This window comes from Heterodontus francisci, chromosome 19, assembly GCF_036365525.1.
Source record: "Heterodontus francisci isolate sHetFra1 chromosome 19, sHetFra1.hap1, whole genome shotgun sequence".
NCBI lineage: Eukaryota > Metazoa > Chordata > Chondrichthyes > Heterodontiformes > Heterodontidae > Heterodontus > Heterodontus francisci.
The window spans coordinates 52403040-52422103 of NC_090389.1; the positions used below are offsets into that span (position 1 = coordinate 52403040).

Sequence of the window (19064 nt, forward strand, 5' to 3'; positions counted from 1 at the left end):
TGTGAGACATTTGCACTTCACTAAGGGTGTCCTCAGTGAAATCTACCACCTGCTGTAGCCACAACTTCAAACTCAGAGTAGGGAGCCGATCGTATTGCCAGTAGCCGTGAAGATGACCATTGCAATGACCTTTTATGCTCTTGGCTCTTCCTAAGCTAAAGCTGGAGATATTTGCAACATCTCCCATTTTGCCGAACACTGTTCCATAAGGAAGGTCACTGAAGCTCTCTATTCAAAGAGAGCTAATTACATTTCATTATCTCTTGCCAGAGAGAAGCAGGCAGAGGGAGCATGCAGTTTTTCTAGGAATGTAGGCCTCCCCATGGGCAGGGTACCATTGACTGCAGGCACATTGCTTTGCAGACACTGCAGGTCAACTCTGACTTATATGACAGAACTGGAAGGGATGCTACTCCCTCAACGTCCATCTGGTGTGTGACCATGTCAGCGAATCATACAGGTCGATGCCCGGTATCCTGGCAGCTATCATGATGCCTTCATTCTGCAGTAGTCCACTGTACAAGCTGCATTTGAGCCACTATGGCAACCAAAGGGTGGTGTTGCATTCACGCAAGAAGAAATTATGAGCTATATAATGAACTTTTGAAATAAATCCAAACAGACTTGAGGCATGCCAAAGCAGCCCGGGTTCAAACTGACCAATCAGGAGAAAGGATTGTGATCCGGTGACGGCGGCCACAAGTGAAGCAGCAGTGCATTCTGGATTGGAGCGGAATCAGTACTTTAATTCAGTTGTTAGTAAAAACATGCTGTCTTCGGTCAGTTGAGAGTTGAATAAAAGGAGAAACCATCCCCATCTTCTCCCATCTGTCCGTAACCTGTTTATTGGGTGATGAGGGCTATTTGCCAACGACATGGCTGATGACTCCATTGTGCAACCCACGCACACGTGCAGAGCATACAGACAATGAGAACCATGCTGTCACACAAAATGTGATAGAGTAGACCATTGGCATATTGAAACAATGCTTCTGCGTGGACCACTCTGGAGCAGTCCTGCAATACTTAGCAGAGGGAGTGTCAAGATTGGTGCTGGTCTGCTGGAGGCTGTACAACCTCAGTATCATGAGGTTCAGCCTTTACCACGAGCAATAAATGGGCAATAAATGCTGGCCTGGCCAGCGATGCACACATCCCATGAATGAATTAAAAAAAAATACGGCAAGCAGCTGAAAAGAAGGAGCATGAAGAGGAAGAGGAAGGGAGGAGGCAACCCAGGCAGTCCTTTTCTGCCTGGGCTGTCCATGAAGAACTCATCCGAGTGTGATACCAGTAAACGCAATCCTAATTCCCCATTCAGTAGCGGTCCCGTACCTTCGCTTCCCTTTGTTACTGATCATCACAGCATCTGCATGGCCACAATGCCAAAATAAAAGCCACCACAAAATAAACATTCCAAACCACATTTATAAATGAAATCATGCTGTATTGCATATAAAACTCAACTAATCACCTTTATCCATTCCCTTAGTGCCTGTCTTCCATGTGCCTTTTCCTGTCTCAGTGCTCATATCCAATGCTATCCCAGTGGCTGCAGCATAACTAGTGGAAGGCTGCTGACTTTCAGTGGAGGAGAGTGCAGATGGCCTTGGAGGGCCCTCGATCAGTTTTGGGTCGAGAAGGCCCAGCTGCGGACTGCACCATCTTGGTATGACAGGAGCAGTCTTGGTTGACTGGCTGATGCTGTCACTGGCAGAGTGACAGGGGTGGGAGGAAGAATGCTGTCTTCCTGAGGGAGGACAACAGGTTTGTGATCACTGAGCCATTGCCAAGCCACTGGAATGGTGCCTCAGCAATCCTTGTAATCTTGTGGAAGACAGATTGTTGCACTGCAAGCTCCTAAGCACATGTAAATCACAGCCATGTGGCCTGTAGTCTGAGCTTGCCTGGCAGCAGTCTGTGCTTTCACTGCAGTACTCAGACATTGGGTGGCTGCTGCTTGTGCTGCATCAGAAGATGTGACATCAGCCATCAGAAGTTGCATCAAGGTTGGGTCCTCAGGTGTACAAACGGAGTTGGAAAGCCACTTCCATGATGCAAAGGATGGGCTGCAAGCTCTGTGCAAAATCCTGTGCCAAATTGGTGCTGGACACCTCCATGCTTCTTGACATTGAATGCAAGCTGCCCAATGCACCAAACGTTTCTTTGTGGGATGCCCCATCGAAGTGCTAATCTGAATCATCTGCAGCAGAACTTTTGTGCAACTTTGCCCTCAGGCAAGCTGTCACCTGCGCTATCCTTGCCCTTGCCCTGGCTGTAGGCCAGTAATGCAGCATGTCTCAATATGTGCCGATCCCACCTCTGAGTTCTCTAAATTACGCACAGTGACAGTAGCTGAACTGGAGGCTGCAAGTGTGAAATAAAGTGATGATGGGTCTTCATCATCATTCTTTTGTTGGTGTTCCTCCACTTCCTGACGAGGTTGCATCTCTTGGATGTCTGAAAAGAAAATGGCACAAGAGTAACGTTGTAGTGTAGAGGTGGGGGGAAATTAAGAGATGCATGCTTACCCCATCTGCACCTTGTAAATCAAAAGAGAATATGAAATGAGGGGAACTGGGATATATGAAAGAAGGTTGTATGAGGGTACTTTCAGCTTTGATTGTTTTAGCCCTGCCACTGACCATGGCCTCAGCATTGGTCATCCCAATAATGATCAGCACCATCTCCTTCATGGGGGTTAGGACATGCATGACCAGCTCCAGTTAGCTTGTGTTGCTTCCAGTTGTAATCTACCTTGACCTGAAAGAGAGATGGTAGTGTGTCAGTGCGTGTCGTGTAATCTGCATGATGTAGCAGTCATGGATGAAAAGCCGGCATTATGTGCAACCTGTGTGATGTGGGTGTGAGGCTTCCATCAGTGCTAAGTGTGTCAGAGTGCAGTGGAGCATGTGAATGTAAGTTAGCAGTCCTGATTGATAGAGGTTGTTGGTAGGTGAATGATGGGGGTGTGGTGAATTGAGCAGTGTCTGAGGCTAGTAATGCAGTTGGTAGGATATGGCATTTGAAGATGCATTCACTGACCTTGACCACTCGTGAGGTTATTGAACTTCTTGCAGCACTGTATCCAGGTCCTCAGGGCTAGACTCCTGGCATTGACCTCCATGACTATCTGCTTCAACTGCCTTCTGAGTAGGCCTGCTGGTCCCCTGCAGACAAAGGACATCTCTCCTCCTCTCCATCTGCTCCACCAATGCCTCTAGGGTAGCATCTGAAAAAATTGGAGTGCTCTCTCTCCCATGCTATGCCATTCTTCAATGCTTTTCAAGTCTGTCACTTCCTGCCCAACTGCCAGCACATATTCCAGCCACAATGCACTTCCATCTTAAGAGGTGTAGGCCAGCTTTAAACAGTGAAAGCTAGCTTTAATTGGTGCTAGCCATCCACGATATTGGCCTCCTGCTGATGTATTCCGCCAATCAACGATGCAGCTAGTACTGGCTGGCCTCTGAAATAATTGAAATGAGCAGGCAGCATGAAGTTGGTGTGCTGCCTGTGTTGCAGTCCCTGATTTTGAGGGATATTAAATTTAACCCCTGGGGTATCCTATGCACTGGAAGGAGGGGAACAATGCACTCACCCATTTAATTGTGAGTTCTGCTGTTCATCATGCCATTTGTGAGGGGTTCCTGCGACCTGCAAATATGCTGACCAAGAGCTGAACCTGGCTCCAGGGTGGGTTGTCCTGAGATTGAAGAAATGTTAAACTTTGGAATTTTCAAAGGGGGTCTTGTAAAGGCCACTTGACTTTGAAAAACAGTCCCTGGAAATGTTTTTTAAAAGGGGTCTTGTAAGGAAAACAAGCCTTTCTGGGAAACCACCTGACTTCCAGCAACAACAACAACAAGCCTTTCCGGGAAACCATCTGACTTCCAGCTCAATAAACAACAGAGAACTTTTGACACCTGGAGAAATTGTTTACAAAGAAATGACAGGTCAGGATTGATGGAGGTGAAAAGGTTCGCCTCCTGTTGTTGGTTTCGCTTTTGAATTGTTTTGAGTTGGGGTTGAACTGGATAAATAAGGAGAGAAGAGAATTCCCAAGGAAGGAGAGAAGAGCACAACCCAGCTCAGCTTTTCAGCACCTCTCCAAAAGACCTTGAGAAGTCCACTGTATCAACTCATCTCGTCTCCTGTCTTTGAAGAAAAACCTGCTAAATTAATTCTCAACGCCACCTGAAAAGAACTGTTCTAAAAGATCTGAGTGACCTGTCTATGTGTACTCGGAGTGTATGCCAGTTTTGGAACACAACATATCTCATCTGCTGTTTCTTTAAGAATGAGCAAGTATTCAGCCCAAGTGTGTTTTTTTTGTCTGTAACAGAGCTCTAAAACAAAAATCTCTTTATTTTTCCAGTTAACCGGTGTATGTATGTGTGTGTGAGGGGCTAAGATAAAAAAAGGAACTTTAATATTTTAATCTGTGTGTTTATGCTTTACTTCATTACTGGGTAAGACTTGTTTTATAATAAACTGATAATTTTGTTGTTTGTTAAAGAAACTTGGTGTGTTTTATTCTGGGATAAAAATAGAGTCTGTGATTTTTTTTATTCATTCATGGGATGTGGGCATTGCTGGCAAGGCCAGCATTTATTGCCCATCCCTAATTGCCCTTGAGAAGGTGGTGGTGAGCTGCCTTCTTGAACTGCTGCAGTCCATGTCGAGTAGGTACACCCACAGTGCTGGTAGGATGGGAGTTCCAGGATTTTGACACAGCAACAGTGAAGGAACAGCGATATAGTTCCAAGTCAGGATGGTGTGTGGCTTGGATGGGAACTTGCAGGTGGTGGAGTTCCCATGCATTTTCTGCCCTTGTCCTTCTAGGTGGTAGAGGTCGCAGTTTGACAGTATCAGTAAGTGGGAAAAAATGTAAATATATTTTGTGACCCGTGGAGAAGTGGAACTAAAATAAACAGTGCACTCCTCCCGCCTCGGTCGTAACAATATGGGATATTGGAACCAAGGCAACCTTCAAAAATTTGACACCTGAGCCAGACAAGTCCGCAGTATTCCAGGGCACAATGATTGACTAGACAGTCTGGCTCATTACAACTTGAGTGGTCCACTTAGGATTCCACTCAGCTGCAGACAACCCTGCACGCCTTTAAACTATAAGGCAGTGGGAGCTCCTTAGGCAAGAAGGGACAAGCCTATCAATTGTTCTGAGCTGCTAAGCTTTGCAGATTTAACTGGTTCTATCCCCGCACACAATTGGGGGTCCATAAATGAGACTCGCATCAAATGGAAATCAGTGTCAACATTTTTTAACCACCACCAGTGGTGATTTTTTATGAAGCCTCAAAAAATAAAAGTGATTACTACACAGCTACAATGAAATGAATGTGCTTTTGAAACAATGCACAACTTCTATTTGTATACGCTGCTGAACTCCTAGCATAATGAAAGGAGCATTGTGATATTCTGTGTCTGAAAAGTTTTGCATTATAAAGTTGGAGTCTATTCTTGGAGGTTTGTCTGATTATCTTTGCAGCTTACATAGAAATTTCAAGGCATTTTATCTTCCTGTAGGTTTTATCCAGTGTTGGATGCCTGCATCAGGATACTGAGTTGAACAGCAGTGTCTGCAGTCTAAGGTGGGAATATGAAGAACGAGCAATGCAGTTTTTCGTCTTTGCAAAAGTCACTGGACAGGTACAATTCCACACTTAAGATGTGATTTAGCTCTCAGCTAACTCACCATGAGAGCGATAACAGTTTTGACAACTCCATTGCTTTGAAATTGTGCCTCCAAATGTCTAATGTATAGATCATAACTGTAATGAGTTCTTTTTATGTTGTCTGATGCAACATAAAATGAGATGTGTGGAGTCCAGTTGGTTGAAGATCTCAAACAGGTCTATTAACAGCTAACAAGTATATACAGTGCAGAGCTAACTATTAACAGGACCTGCATCTAGGTGTTATAGTAGCAGAGTGACTCTGGCTTCGAGTCACATGGCTATGTCCTGGCACTTAACTCATTAGCAAAGTAAGCTCTTAAAGGGATATCACTCTTAAAGGCAATCATAGAACATCGCCCTTCTTCCGAAGATAGGTCTTGTATGCTAAAAGTAAAAATACATAAAATTAGATAACATCAAAATTATTTACACATGGATAGAGATTGTGAAATTTACAAATACAGAGGCTTAAGAGTCCATATATCGTTTTAGTGATTTGATAACTCTTCCAGATCTGGTTATGCTATAACTTTTCTGGGGACATGGATTTCACCCTTGGCTGTCCTGGGTTTGCAGGCATGTTGTCAATGACTTGGCTGCTGTCCTGTTGTTCTGTCACACCCCTACTGTCAGAGCGTGCTCCCTCGGGCCCGCAGTGCGCAATTGGAATACTGCACACCTCTCTCAGTTGGCTTCAGATCCTTCTCAACACCGCTCCACTAGATGTTGTATTGTCATAGGACCTAGGCTCACTGCCCACACCGGACACCTCTGCATATAACCATTTTTTCATTGTGTGTTGTATGATCCTGACCTTTTGTCCTACATTAAGCTGAGGTCGTTCCGTCCCTGCATGTCGGTCATGCACCATCTTCATTCTCCCCTGTTTATCGAGCAGTGTCTCCTGCATCTCGGAGAATTTGGACAGATAGTGGCTTGGCAGAGTCCACACTTGTCTGCCAATCATGATCTTTGCTGGTGGATGGTAAGCCCATATCCATAGACGTAGCTTTGAGGTGGAGCATGATAACACGAAAATCCTGTCTCGTTGTCCTACACTTTAGGAGAAGTGATTTGACTGTGCGAACCATTCACTCAGCAAGACCATTAGACCTAGGGTAATGTAGTGAGGACACCACATGGTTTATGCCCCATTTGGCACGCATATCCCTGAAAGGTTTGCCCGTATACTGTGGCCCATTGTCAGAAATGATTTCTTCACGTGCACCGACATACGACAACCACGCTTGAAGTGTCTTTTACCTGTCTGACAATTGGAAATTTGGAGAAATAATCAGTGACTAAGATAAAGTCGTCTCCATTAACGAAAAATAGGTCAATGGTGATTTTGGACCAAGGGACTGACAGAATTTTGTGAGGGTGCAGAAGTAGTTTGCCATGATTGTATTGAATGGCGGAAATGGCGGAGCAGGGTCAATGGGCTGAATGGCCTACTCCTGTTCCTATGTGGCTGGTGGCTCTGGCATGCCTCACATATCCTCAATAGCCTTTCGTTGTCATTGTTGATCCATGACCAATAAACAGTGTCTCGTGCCAGTCGTCTTGTTCACTCTATGCCTATATGGCCTTGGTGAAGTTGTGCAAGATGTCCTATCGGAGAGCTTTCGGCACAATCACTTGTTTTCCCTTGAAGGTGACGCCTCTTGAGATACCAAGATTACACCGAGATGTAAACGGGTATGAATAGATGTAAACGGGTATGATATAGTCGCGAATACGGAGACATGGCTACAGGGTGACCAGGGATGGGAAATGAACATCCAGGGATATTCAGTATTTAGGAAGGACAGACAAAAAGTAAAAGGCGGTGGAGTTGCATTGCTGGTTAAAGAGGAAATTAACGCAATAATGAGGAAGGATAATAGCTCTGACGATGTGGGATCTGCATGGGTAGAGCTGAGAAACACTAAGGGGCAAAAAACGTTAGTGCGGTTTGTATATAGACCCCAAACTGTAGTGGTGATGTTGGGAATGGCATTAAACAGGAAATTAGAGACGCATGCGATAAAGGAACATCTGTAATTATTGGTGTCATTAATCTGCATATAGATTGGGCAAATCAAATTAGTCACAATACGTAGGGGAGGAATTCATGGAGTGTACACGGGATGGTTTTCTGGACCAATACGTTGAGGAACCAATTAGAGAACAGGCCATCCAAGACTGGGTATTGTGTAATGAGAGAGGAATAATTGACAATCTAGTTGTGCGAGACCCCTTGGGGATGAGTGACCATAATATGATAGAATTCTTCATCAAGATGGAGAGTGACGTAGTTGATTCTGAGACTAGGATCCTGAATCTTAAGGAAACTATGAAGGTGTGAGGCGCAAGTTGGCTATGATGGATTGGGAAACGTTACTTAAAGGGGTGACGGTGGATAGACAATGGCAAACATTCAAAGAGCGTATGGATGAACTGCAACAATTGTTTATTCCTGTCTGGCGCAAAAGTAAAACGGGAAAGGTAGCCAAACCATGGCTTACAAGGGAAATTAGAGATAGCATTAGATCCAAGGAAGAGGCATACAAATTTGCCAGAAAAAACAACAGACCTGAGGATTGGGAGCAGATCAGAATTCAGCAAAGGAGAACCAAGGGATTGATTAAGAAGGGGAAAATAGAGTATGAGAGTAAGCTTGCAGGGAACATAAAAACTGACTGTAAAAGTTTCTATAGGTATGTGAAGAGAAAAAGACTGGTGAAGACACATGTAGGTCCCTTACATTCAGAAACGGGGGAATTTATTATGGGGAGCAAAGAAATGGCTGAGCAACTAAATGCATACTTTGGTTCTGTCTTCACAAAGGAGGACACAAATATCATACCAGAAATGTTGGGGAACACAGGGTTTAGTGAGAGGGAGGAACTGAAGGAAATCAGTATTAGTAGAGAAATGGTGTAGCAAAAATTGATGGGATTGAAGGCCGATAAATCCCCAGGGCCTGATAATCTACATCACAGAGTACTTAAGGAAGTGGGTGCATTGGTGGTCATCTTCCAAGATTCTATAGACTCTGGAACAGTTCCCACAGATTGGAGGGTAGCTAATGTTTAAAAAGGGAGGTAGAGAGAAAACAGGGAATTATAGACCAGTCAGCCTGACGTCAGTAGTGGAGAGAATTCTAGAGTCCATTATCAAAGATTTTATAGCAGAGCACTTGGAGAACAGTGGTAGAATCGGACAGAGTCAGTATGGATTTACGAAAGGGAAATCATGCTTGACAAATCTACTAGAATTCTTTGAGGATGTAACGAGTAGAGTTGATGAGGGACAGCCAGTGGATGTGGTTCATTTGGACTTTCAGAAGGCTTTGGACAAAGTCCCACAGAAGAGATTAGTGTGTAAAATTAAAGCGTATGGGATTGGGGGTAGTGTATTGCAATGGATAGAAAATTGGTTGGCAGACAGGAAATAAAGAGTAGGAATAAACAGGTCTTTTTCCGAATGGCAGGCAGTGACTAGTGAGGTACCGCAGGGATTGGTGCTAGGACCCCAGCTTTATTCACAATATAAATTAATGATTTAGATGAGGGAACTAAATGTATTATCTCCAAATTTGCAGATGACACAAAACTGGGTGGGAGGGTGAGTTGTGAGGAGGATGCAGAGAGGGTTCAGGGTGATTTGTACAAGTTGAGTGAGTGGGCAAATGCATGGCAGATGCAGTATAATGTGGATAAATGTGAGGTTATCCACTTTGGTAGCAAAAACAGGAAGGCAGATTATTATCTGAACAGCTATAAACTGAGAGAAGGGAATATGCAACAAGACCTGGGTGTTTTAGTACACCAGTCGCTGAAGGTAAGCATGCAGGTGCAACAGGCGGTAAAAAAGGCAAATGGTATGTTGGCCTTCATAGTGAGAGGATTCGAGTACAGGAGCAGGGATGTCTTGCTGCAATTATACAGGGCCTTGGTGAGGCCACACCTGGAATGTTGTGTGCAGTTTTGGTCTCCTTATCTGAAGAAGGATGTTCTAGCTATAGAGGAAGTGCAGCGAAGGTTTACCAGACTGATTCCTGGGATGGCGGGTCTGACATATGAGGAGAGATTGAATCGGTTAGGATTGGATTAGGATTTGCTGGAGTTCAGAAGATTGAGGAGGAATTCATAGAAACCTATAAAATTCTAACAGGACTTGACAGGGTAGATGCAGGAAGGATGCTCCCGATGGTGGGGGAGTCCAGAACCAGGGGTCATAGTCAAAGGATACGGGGTAAATCTTTCAGGACTGAGATGAGGAGAAATTTCCTCACCCAGAGAGTGGTGAGTCTGTGGAATTCGCTACCACAGAAAGCAGTTGAGGCCGAAAAATTGTATGTTTTCAAGAAGGAGTTAGAAATAGCTCTTGGGGCGAAAGGGATCAAAGGATATGGGGGGAAAGCGGGAACAGGTTACTGAGTTGGCTGATCAGCCATGATCATAATGAATGGCAGAGCAGGCTCGAAGGGCCGAATGGCCTACTCCTGCTCCTATTTTCTATGTTTCTATGTTTCACAGTGTTAGGCCAACCTTCTATGATGACTTTCCACAGGGCCTTCATTTGTGGGTCATTGGCTGTTTCTGATTGTAGTTGGTCACATTTGTGCTGACCAAAATGCAATAAGACGATTTTGTGCACATCTTCCACCTCGAAGTCCATGCTGTCTACTTGTAGATCCAGTGGAACTTTTTCATTCTTGCTTGGTTTTGCTCAGTGTATCCGAGGTGACCATTTTGCTACCAGGCTTGTAGCAGACGTCGAAGTCGTACCCCTGTACGTTCACTAAGAGCCACTGTATCGAGGTGCTGTGCTTGTCAATGGTTTGTGCCAGATCATCTCCAGTGGTTTGTGGTTGGTTTCCACTGTGAACTGCTGACCAAACAGGTAGTTGTGGAACCTTGTGATCCCAGACACCAGAGAAAGTGTTTCTCGCTCTTTGTTTGAGTAATTGGACTGTGCTGAGGATAAACATTTGAACCCAAATGCAATCGGTTTGCCATCCTCTAGGATGCACACTCCTAGCTCTTTCTGTGAGGCATCAACTTCCAGGATTGTCTTCTTCCTCGGATTGTAGTACCGCAGGGTACTGGTTTCTGCTGATGATGCTTGTTTGAGAGACTCAAACATATGCTGATAGTCCTCCTGCCATACAAATGGTACGTCTTTCTTCAAGAGCTCTGTCAGCAATGATGCTTTGTCAGAAAAATTTGGAATGTATAGTGCCAAGAAATTGAAAAATCCAAGATATCTCAGAAGGTCATCCTTGTCTTGTGGGGTAGGCATACACTTTACATCTTCGATTTTGCCTGGGTCAGGACGGATTCTTCAACCGGAATAGACGGAACGAAAGAAATTGATCTAACTTACATTCACCTGGCACTTCTTGCTGTTAAAAACAAGCTCTTCATGACGAGCAACTGCCATCAGTGAAAGGAGATTTCGATCATGCTCTTCTTTGGTCTTACCCATTACCGCAATGTCATCGGCTGTGCATATGCAGGCAGGCACGTTTTCTACAATTTTGTCCGTATGTTGCTGAAATAGAACTTGACTGACAGATGAGCCGAAGGATAGTCTCTGGAAGCAGTATCTTTCAAATGGTGTCTTGAAGGTCGTGACTTCTTGAAATTCCTTAGCTAGGTGTACCGACCAATATCCAATTTTAGCATCCAACTTGGAGGAGAATTTGGCTCCTATGAACTTGGGATTCAGTTCCTCTAATGTTGGAATCTTGTGGGGGCATCTCTTTAGGGATAGGTTTTGATGCCTCGGAACTAGGCAGACCCTGATTGCTCCATCCTTCTTCAGTATGTACGTGATTGAGCTGCACCAGTCTGTGTGATGATGCACATGACGGATGATGCCATTGCATTCCATGTCATCTAACTCATGCTTAAGCTTTTCTTGTATATGCACGCTGCACTTTCTGGGAGAGTCGATTGATGGAATTGCATCCTCTCTGAGGTGCAGTACGGTATCGCGTTTGACATTTCCTATGGCGTTGAACCTGTCCAGGTACAGATTGTGGACCGACTCAGTGTGGGTACCCTTGGTCTCCTGCTGTAACGGGTACCTTGGTGACCTTGTGGATGGTCACAATGTTGTGGTCCTTATACACTGGTAGTCCTGCCGCTGCTGGTCCGCGCATGTCTACTAGGTAGAACATTTGTGCTTTCCATGCCAACTTGTTGTATATGAATTGCATTGTTAATGTGTCACTGCAAGTTGTATGCACATAACTTGGCAGTTATCGGTTGTATCATGGATTTCCAAAGACGCCGGTACATATCTTTCAGGATTCGGACAGGTAGGATATTTGCACTGCCACTGGTGTCAAACCTAACCGAGTGTGTGTTTGCCAGCTTTCTTGGGACACATGATGTTAATAGTGGTGAAAGCTTCTAGCTGTTTGACTTCATCGACATGGTGTGTCAGGTTCACAATGTGGAACGCCTGTTTGTCTTCTGACTGAGAATTGCTTCTCTCTGGGTCTTGTCTCAGGTCTGCTTCACTGTAGACTTTGTGTATCGGCTTGCATTTACACAGGTCTCTGGTGTTTTGCTTGCTGCTGTTACCCGGTTTTCTGTTTGCTTGTGTTCTACCGTGACTTCTGGCAGTGTCTTTGGAGCCAGAATTCTTGCATAGGCGGGCCCAGTGTCCTTTTGCACCACATGCCTTGCACAGGTCTTGAAATGCAGCATAACTTTGCTGTGAGTGGGACCAACCACACTTACACACAGCTTGCTTGCTCTTTTCGACCTGGTTATTGTGCCAATGCTATTGGCTGCACATAGTGCTTGCAGGTGCTATTGTCCAGCTACAATGGCTTCATATTTCCTGCCATCTTCCAGCAGTGCATCGATGATGTGGCATTTTTCCCCAAGAGGTCCTTCTAAAATGCTTCAATGGCTGTTGATACAATCACCAGCTCTGTTATTCGGTCTGACAGCTCAGTTTCTGAGAAGTCACATTCGTTGCCTTTACTACAGCATCTGCTGATGAACTGGTCTATTGATTCCTCTGGCTATTGCCTGTCGGACATCAGTTTCAGGTGGTGAATTCTAAAATTTACTCTTGATCTGAGCTGGTCTTCTAGCACTTTCCATATGTTTGTGGGAATTTTTTGGTCCTCATCAGATAAGCCCTGTGTAACCCCTCATTTCCAACAGCTGTTAGTATTTTTACAGCTTGTGTCTCTGGTTCTGTTGTTACGACCGAGGTGGGATGAGTGCACTGTTAATTCAGTTCCACTTCTCCACAGGTCACAGAATATATTTAAATTTTCCCGCTTACCGAAACAATCAATCAGATACTCTATTTTCTCCCAGAATAAAGCACACCAACCAGGTTTCTTTAAACAATAAAAAATTACCCGTTTATTATCAACCAAGTTTAACCAATAATGAAGTAGAACATACATACAAATTGAAATGCTAAAGCTCCTTTTTTATCCTAGCCCTCACACATACACACACCCATACACAACCGGTTAACCAGAAAAAAAGAGATTTTTGTTGACAGTTGTTACAAATTAATAGAAGGAATAAGAAGTAAAACCACTTATGCTGAAAAGGTGTGGAAGGAAGTCCTTTGTTTTGGCAAGGTATCCTAAAGGTGAATAGGCGGCTGACAATGCAATCTTCCTCGAACAGTTCATTCCAGGTGATGTTGATAATCAGTCTGGGATGGCTTCCAAATGATGCAGCACAGACAGCTCCAGTCAGGCTTTACAGCAGGAAGCAGCAACAAGGATCTTCTTAGGTCTTATAGCAGCAATGTAGCAGTAAAGGTGTCTTGAAACACAGGAGGAAATAGTATACACTTGATACAGGAATTCTCCAAAGATGCAGGGATTCTTCAAAGAGAGAAAGACATCAGCTGTCTTCTGGCAGGCACGCAGCAACCCTTTTTCTGCTTTCAGGCCAAACTGGCTTTTTTAACTGTTCAAAAATGAAACTCAAACTGTTTAGCAGCAAGTTGCATGAAAACCATAAATCTTGGCTTGTCACTCCTCTGCAACCCAAAACAATCCCTGCTGTTTTTACTGGAAAACAGATGCCTTCCAGTAAGACTTGTTTATTAGCCAAACCTTCTCTTGACCTTCCTTTAAAAAAAAAACACAAAGTTCAGCAATCTCCAGATGACTCAATGTCCATAATTCAAATTTAAGTTCTTAAAACATATTTTACAAAAGAAACAGAATAAATCTCGTAACACTGTAATTACTTGGGCTGTGAAGCATAACTGCACTCTCTGTTTGAAAAGCTGGAACTCGGATAGGATATCCATGATCTTCCAGTTTGTGCTGGGAAATTTGGTATCCATCTTTCTGCTGTTCTTTTGCTTACAACTTGCTTTAAGACTTGGTTCTATGACACTATACTGCTTTCCCTTAAAAAAACTCTCTTGGCTATTTTTAGTGACAGGAGCAGGTGTTTAGCAGTGCTTGTCTGTTTATCTTGCATCTAGCACTCTAGTCTATCTGTTTACACAGTTGTACAATAGGTATTTCAAGTGCTTTTTTTCTCTGCTAGAATTTGTTTATAAAATCGTTCAAAAGGCAATTCTTCACTCTTGAGTGGGTTTATGCTTTTTTAAAACTTTGGCTTAGTGAGTGAAGGCTCTGCAGCATTCGAATGGTTTAATGGTTTCTTCTTATAGCTTTAGCTGTGAGCTGTGTGAATGGAGGATTCCTACACTTTTTGCTGTCGGACGTCTCCTGTAATGGCGCTGACTTCGATCAGCCTGGGGGAGCCTTTGAAAACAATCGATCAGCCTGAGATAGGGATTAGGTTTTCCCTGTTTTTTTTTTTTACTGAGTCTTTATAAAAATCAACTTTGCACGCACCTCAAAGTTTTTTTTTCAACGGGGATTCCTGGACCGTTGGGACAATGACTCACCCAATTGACTTGCAGCCTGTTGTTCTGAGCTCTGTCAACTACAGTTTGAGGTAAGTGTTTTCTTCTTTCCCTGTTTGGGCCAGTTTTTTTTAACTTTTTCTCTTTTGGCTCTCGGAAGGTCATTTTTTAAGCTGCTTTCCCTGTGGTCTTCAATCTTAGATTCTGTCTTCTCACCACCGCTATCACCATATAATATTCTTTTTATGTTGCTTGATGCAACATAAATGAGATGCGTGGAGTCCAGTTGGTTGAAGATCTCAGAAAGGTTTATTAACAGCTAACAAGTATATACAGTGCAGAGCTAACTGTTTACAGTACCTGTCTCTAGGTGTTACACCAGCAGAGTGACTCTGGGTTTAAGTCACGTGACTATGTCCTGGCACTTAGCTCATGAGCATACTAAGGTCTTAAAGGCAATCAGCCAATAACAGATTTGTAATAATGGTTATAGAGGATTGTGAGTTCAACGCATCTCAGAATGTTTTTCAGAGAACTGAAAAGTGAGTATTTTGTTCATCTCTTTTAACTTTTTGCCTTAAGTATATTTGGCTGCAATTGGTTTTCTACTGCACAGAAATGTTTTCCTGTCTACGATGGGGCTCATCAACTTTAGACATTAAAAGAAAGTGATTTGATTATGAAAGCCTTAGTAACTAAAACTGGCAAAGTAAACAGAAAGTAAGCGAATTGGCTGAGCGTTTGAAAGACACTAGGGAGCCATTCTTCCTGGCTTTGATATTTCTGGCTTAGATCATATCTGGAAGAAATACTTTGTTGCTAATTATAGTTTATTACTTGTCAAAAATTTCCATGTGGCAGGATTATCGTAACTGTAGTTTGACAGTAAAATGCATGTTGTTAACTAGGTTTACTGCTCTGATGTGCTTAAAGTAGTTGGTTAAAAGAATTAGGATTAATTCTGTGGTGAATTTCTGATGTATTCTTTTCTTTTTAATGAAGTGTTTGCAGTTTTGAGCTACATGATGTCCCCTTGACAGAGGTAGCAGCTGCAGGGCCAGTGGAATAATTTCTTTGTTGAGAAAACCTCCTGACATTTAGAAAGGGAGCATTCTATACCCATTACCTTTAACAGAAGTTGCTTAAGCATTTTAGAAGAATTGAAATCACTTGCCATTGCAAGTTCCACTGTGAGGCCTGCCTGGAGCACAAATCTGTTCTACATCGATACAAAATATTGAATCTAGTTTGCACAAGCAAAGCAACATAAGCACTAATTATTGTTCTCCTGTAAAGCCTTTGTAAAGACATCCTTTTGGATGAAACTATGATCTTTATATCAATTTGGCTGTGCACTATTATGATAGATGTAGTAGGCCATCTGGATTCTTTATCTTATGGTCTTACCGGGATGGATGCTGTATGTTTGTATTTCGTTGATAAAATTAGTTTCCAGTGGTATTACAGTTTGAATATACGCTCTCAGTTTTAATATTAATGCAAAATAATTGTGATAAATTAAGACATTTTATAAGAATTTGTCAAGTAGAAAGAAATAAATTGCATTTATAGAGTGCCTTTCACAACCTCAGGACATCCCAAAGTGCTGTACAGCCAATGACATAGTACAGCCAATGAAATGTGCTTTGAAATGTAGTCACTGTTGTAGTGTAGGGCAAAGGCAGCTATTTGCACAGAGCAAAGTCACACAAACAGCAGTGAGATAAATGAGGAGATAATCTGTTTTAATTCTCCTCTGGCACTTTCTCCTCCTTTGAGCATTTCACCTTGTTCCACCCCTCTCACCTCTCATTTCAAATCCTCTGTCTCTGCTGCTCGCCAAAGTACCATGCCAATTTTCTCATGAGCTATCTTCACTGATTTCCTCCCTTAGCCTCTGCATCGGGCGACTTTTCATTCTAAGTGATTTCAACCTCCATCTTAATTCATTATGTCCTCTCTCCTCTGAGTTCGCCATCCTCCTTTTGTTCCTTAGTCTCACCTTGCATGTAAACTACCCAACCCATGTTCATGGCCACCTGCTTGACCTTGCCACCTCACATGGTCTTGCTAGTCCCATCGTATCAATCACAGACAGGGTCATTTCTGATCACTTCCATGTATCACTCACCACCCACATCCCAGTTCCCGCTCCAAACACTACTTCCTTCTGTATCATCCCTGGAAAAGATTTTCCCCAATTCAGCTACAATTGCACTCACACAAACCCAACTGTCTGCCTTTTGGCCCTCTGTTCACCATTTCTGCATCTCCTGATCTGCTCAACCACACCTTCACCTCCACCTTCAATGTCCGAGTCCCAATTAAAACCATTACTTTCTCTCGCCCTGGCCCCTGTAGGGCCCTCATCTCTGCTTCCTTAAATCCAAGGGATACAGGTTTAAACAGATATGGCAGACAACTGGTTTAGCCATTCACCACCAGATCTGGCTGAACATGTAAAGCACTATTGCATTCCTGCTGTCATCTGTGAAAACTGCTTAATATTCTAGAATTATCCTGGAATTCAAAGATAACCCCCTGCTTCTTTTCTCTACTGCAAACTGTCATCTTGCACCCCTCTCCTCTGTCTCCTCCACCCTCACCCCCAACAACAAGTGCGAGAAGCTCATGGATTTCTTTGTCACCATGATTGAGGCCATCCAATCAGCTGCCTCTACCACTTTCCTCCTCTCCCCTAATCCACTGGGCCAAACTTGCTCTAAAGCTCCCCCCTGCCCTAGCCCTGAAATAGTATCTTCCTCTATTTTCTCTCCTATCTCCCCTCATGAACTCTCCGAGTTCATCCTACCCATGAGACTCACCTCCTATGCTTCCTACATTAAACAATGACTACACTTCAAAAGGACTTCATTGACTGTAAAGCACTTTAAGACGTCCAGTTGTCATGAAAGTCACTTTATAAATGCAAGTCTTTTATTTTCAATCCTATTCCCACTAAACTACTGGTCACCCAACTACCCTTCCTGGCTCCCATGTTAGCTGACATTGCAAAATGAGGTGAGAAATAAGATTGGGCCAAGGATAGATCCCTAGGGGTACACCACAAATAATTGTGCAGGGATGGGAAGAGAAGTCATCAATGGCAATTCTCTGGGTATGATTAGATAGATAAGAATGGAATCAGGTAAGGGGAGTCCCACCCAGCTGGACGATGGTGGAGAGGCATTAGAGGGGGATGGTGTGATCAATTGCATCAAAGGCTGCAGACAGGTCGAGAAGGATAAGGAGGGATAGTCTGCCTTTGTTGCAGGCACACAGGATTCTCTCCCCTCAGGTTCTGTCCCTCTCTACTTCAAATCTGCCATCATCACCCTTCTTCTCTTCTTTGGCCTCCTTGTCTCGAAAGACAATGGGTAAGCGCCTGGAGGTGGTCAGTGGTTTGTGGAGCAGCGCCTGGAGTGGCTATAAAGGCCAATTCTAGAGTGACAGACTCTTCCACAGGTGCTGCAGAAAAATGTGTTTGTCGGGGCTGTTACACAGTTGGCTCTCTCCTTGCGCTTCTGCCTTTTTTCCTGCCAACTACTAAGTCTCTTCGACTCGCCACACTTTAGCCCCGCCTTTATGGCTGCCCGCCAGCTCTGGCAATCGCTGGCAACTGACTCCCACGACTTGTGATCAATGTCACAGGACTTCATGTCACGTTTGCAGACGTCTTTAAAGCGGAGACATGGACGGCTGGTGGGTCTGATACCAGTGGCAAGCTCGCTGTACAATGTGTCTTTGGGGATCAAACCATCTTCCATGCGGCTCACATGGCCAAGCCATCTCAAGCGCCGCTGACCATCATCACCCCACTGCTCAAAAAAACCCTTGACTCCACCGTTCTTGCAAACTCCGACCCCATCTCCAACCTCCCTTTCCTCTCCAAAGTCCTTGAATGTGTTGTCACCTCCTTCATGCCCATCTTTCCCAGAATTCCATGTTTGAATCCTTCCTATCAAGTTTCGCCCCTGCCACAGTACCAAAATGGCTCTTATCAAAGTCACAAATGACATCCTGTGTGTCTGTGACAAAGCCAGACTATCCCTCCTCATCCTTCTCGACCTGTCTGCAGCCTTTGATGCAATTGATCACACCATCCCCCTCTAAAGCCTCTCCACCTTCGTCCAGCTGGGTGGGTCTCCCCTCGCCTGATTCCAGTCTTATCTATCTAATCATAGCCAGAGAATTGCCATCAATGACTTCTCTTCCCATTCCTGCACAATTACCTCTGGTGTATCCCTAGGATCTATCCTTGGCCCAATCCTATTACTCATCTACATGCTGCTCCTCCATCACATTGCCTGAAAACATATCAGTTTTCACATGTGCACTGACTACACACAGCTCTATCTCACCACCATCTCTCACGACACCTCCACTGTCTCTAAATTGTCAGACTGCTTGTCTGACAACCAGTGCTGGATGAGCAGAAATTTCCTCCAATTGAATATTGGAAAGACCAAAGCCATTGTCATCGGTACCCACTACAAA

At 43.9% G+C, this 19064-nt stretch overlaps 1 protein-coding gene across 11 annotated transcripts in view; it reads left to right on the forward strand.

Annotated features, from left to right (window-relative positions):
- The window catches only part of fhit (fragile histidine triad diadenosine triphosphatase), a 1297392-nt gene that overhangs the window by 769431 nt on the left and 508897 nt on the right, over positions 1-19064 (forward strand). For 2 of the 11 annotated variants that reach the window (XM_068051611.1, XM_068051610.1), the window contains exon 2: positions 5551-5673. The exons of the other annotated variants lie outside the window; for them this stretch is intronic. In XM_068051611.1, coding sequence (XP_067907712.1) covers positions 5624-5673 — 50 coding nt within the window. In that variant the 5' untranslated portion in view covers positions 5551-5623. The remainder of the gene's footprint in view (positions 1-5550; positions 5674-19064) is intronic. 11 annotated transcript variants of the gene reach the window in all.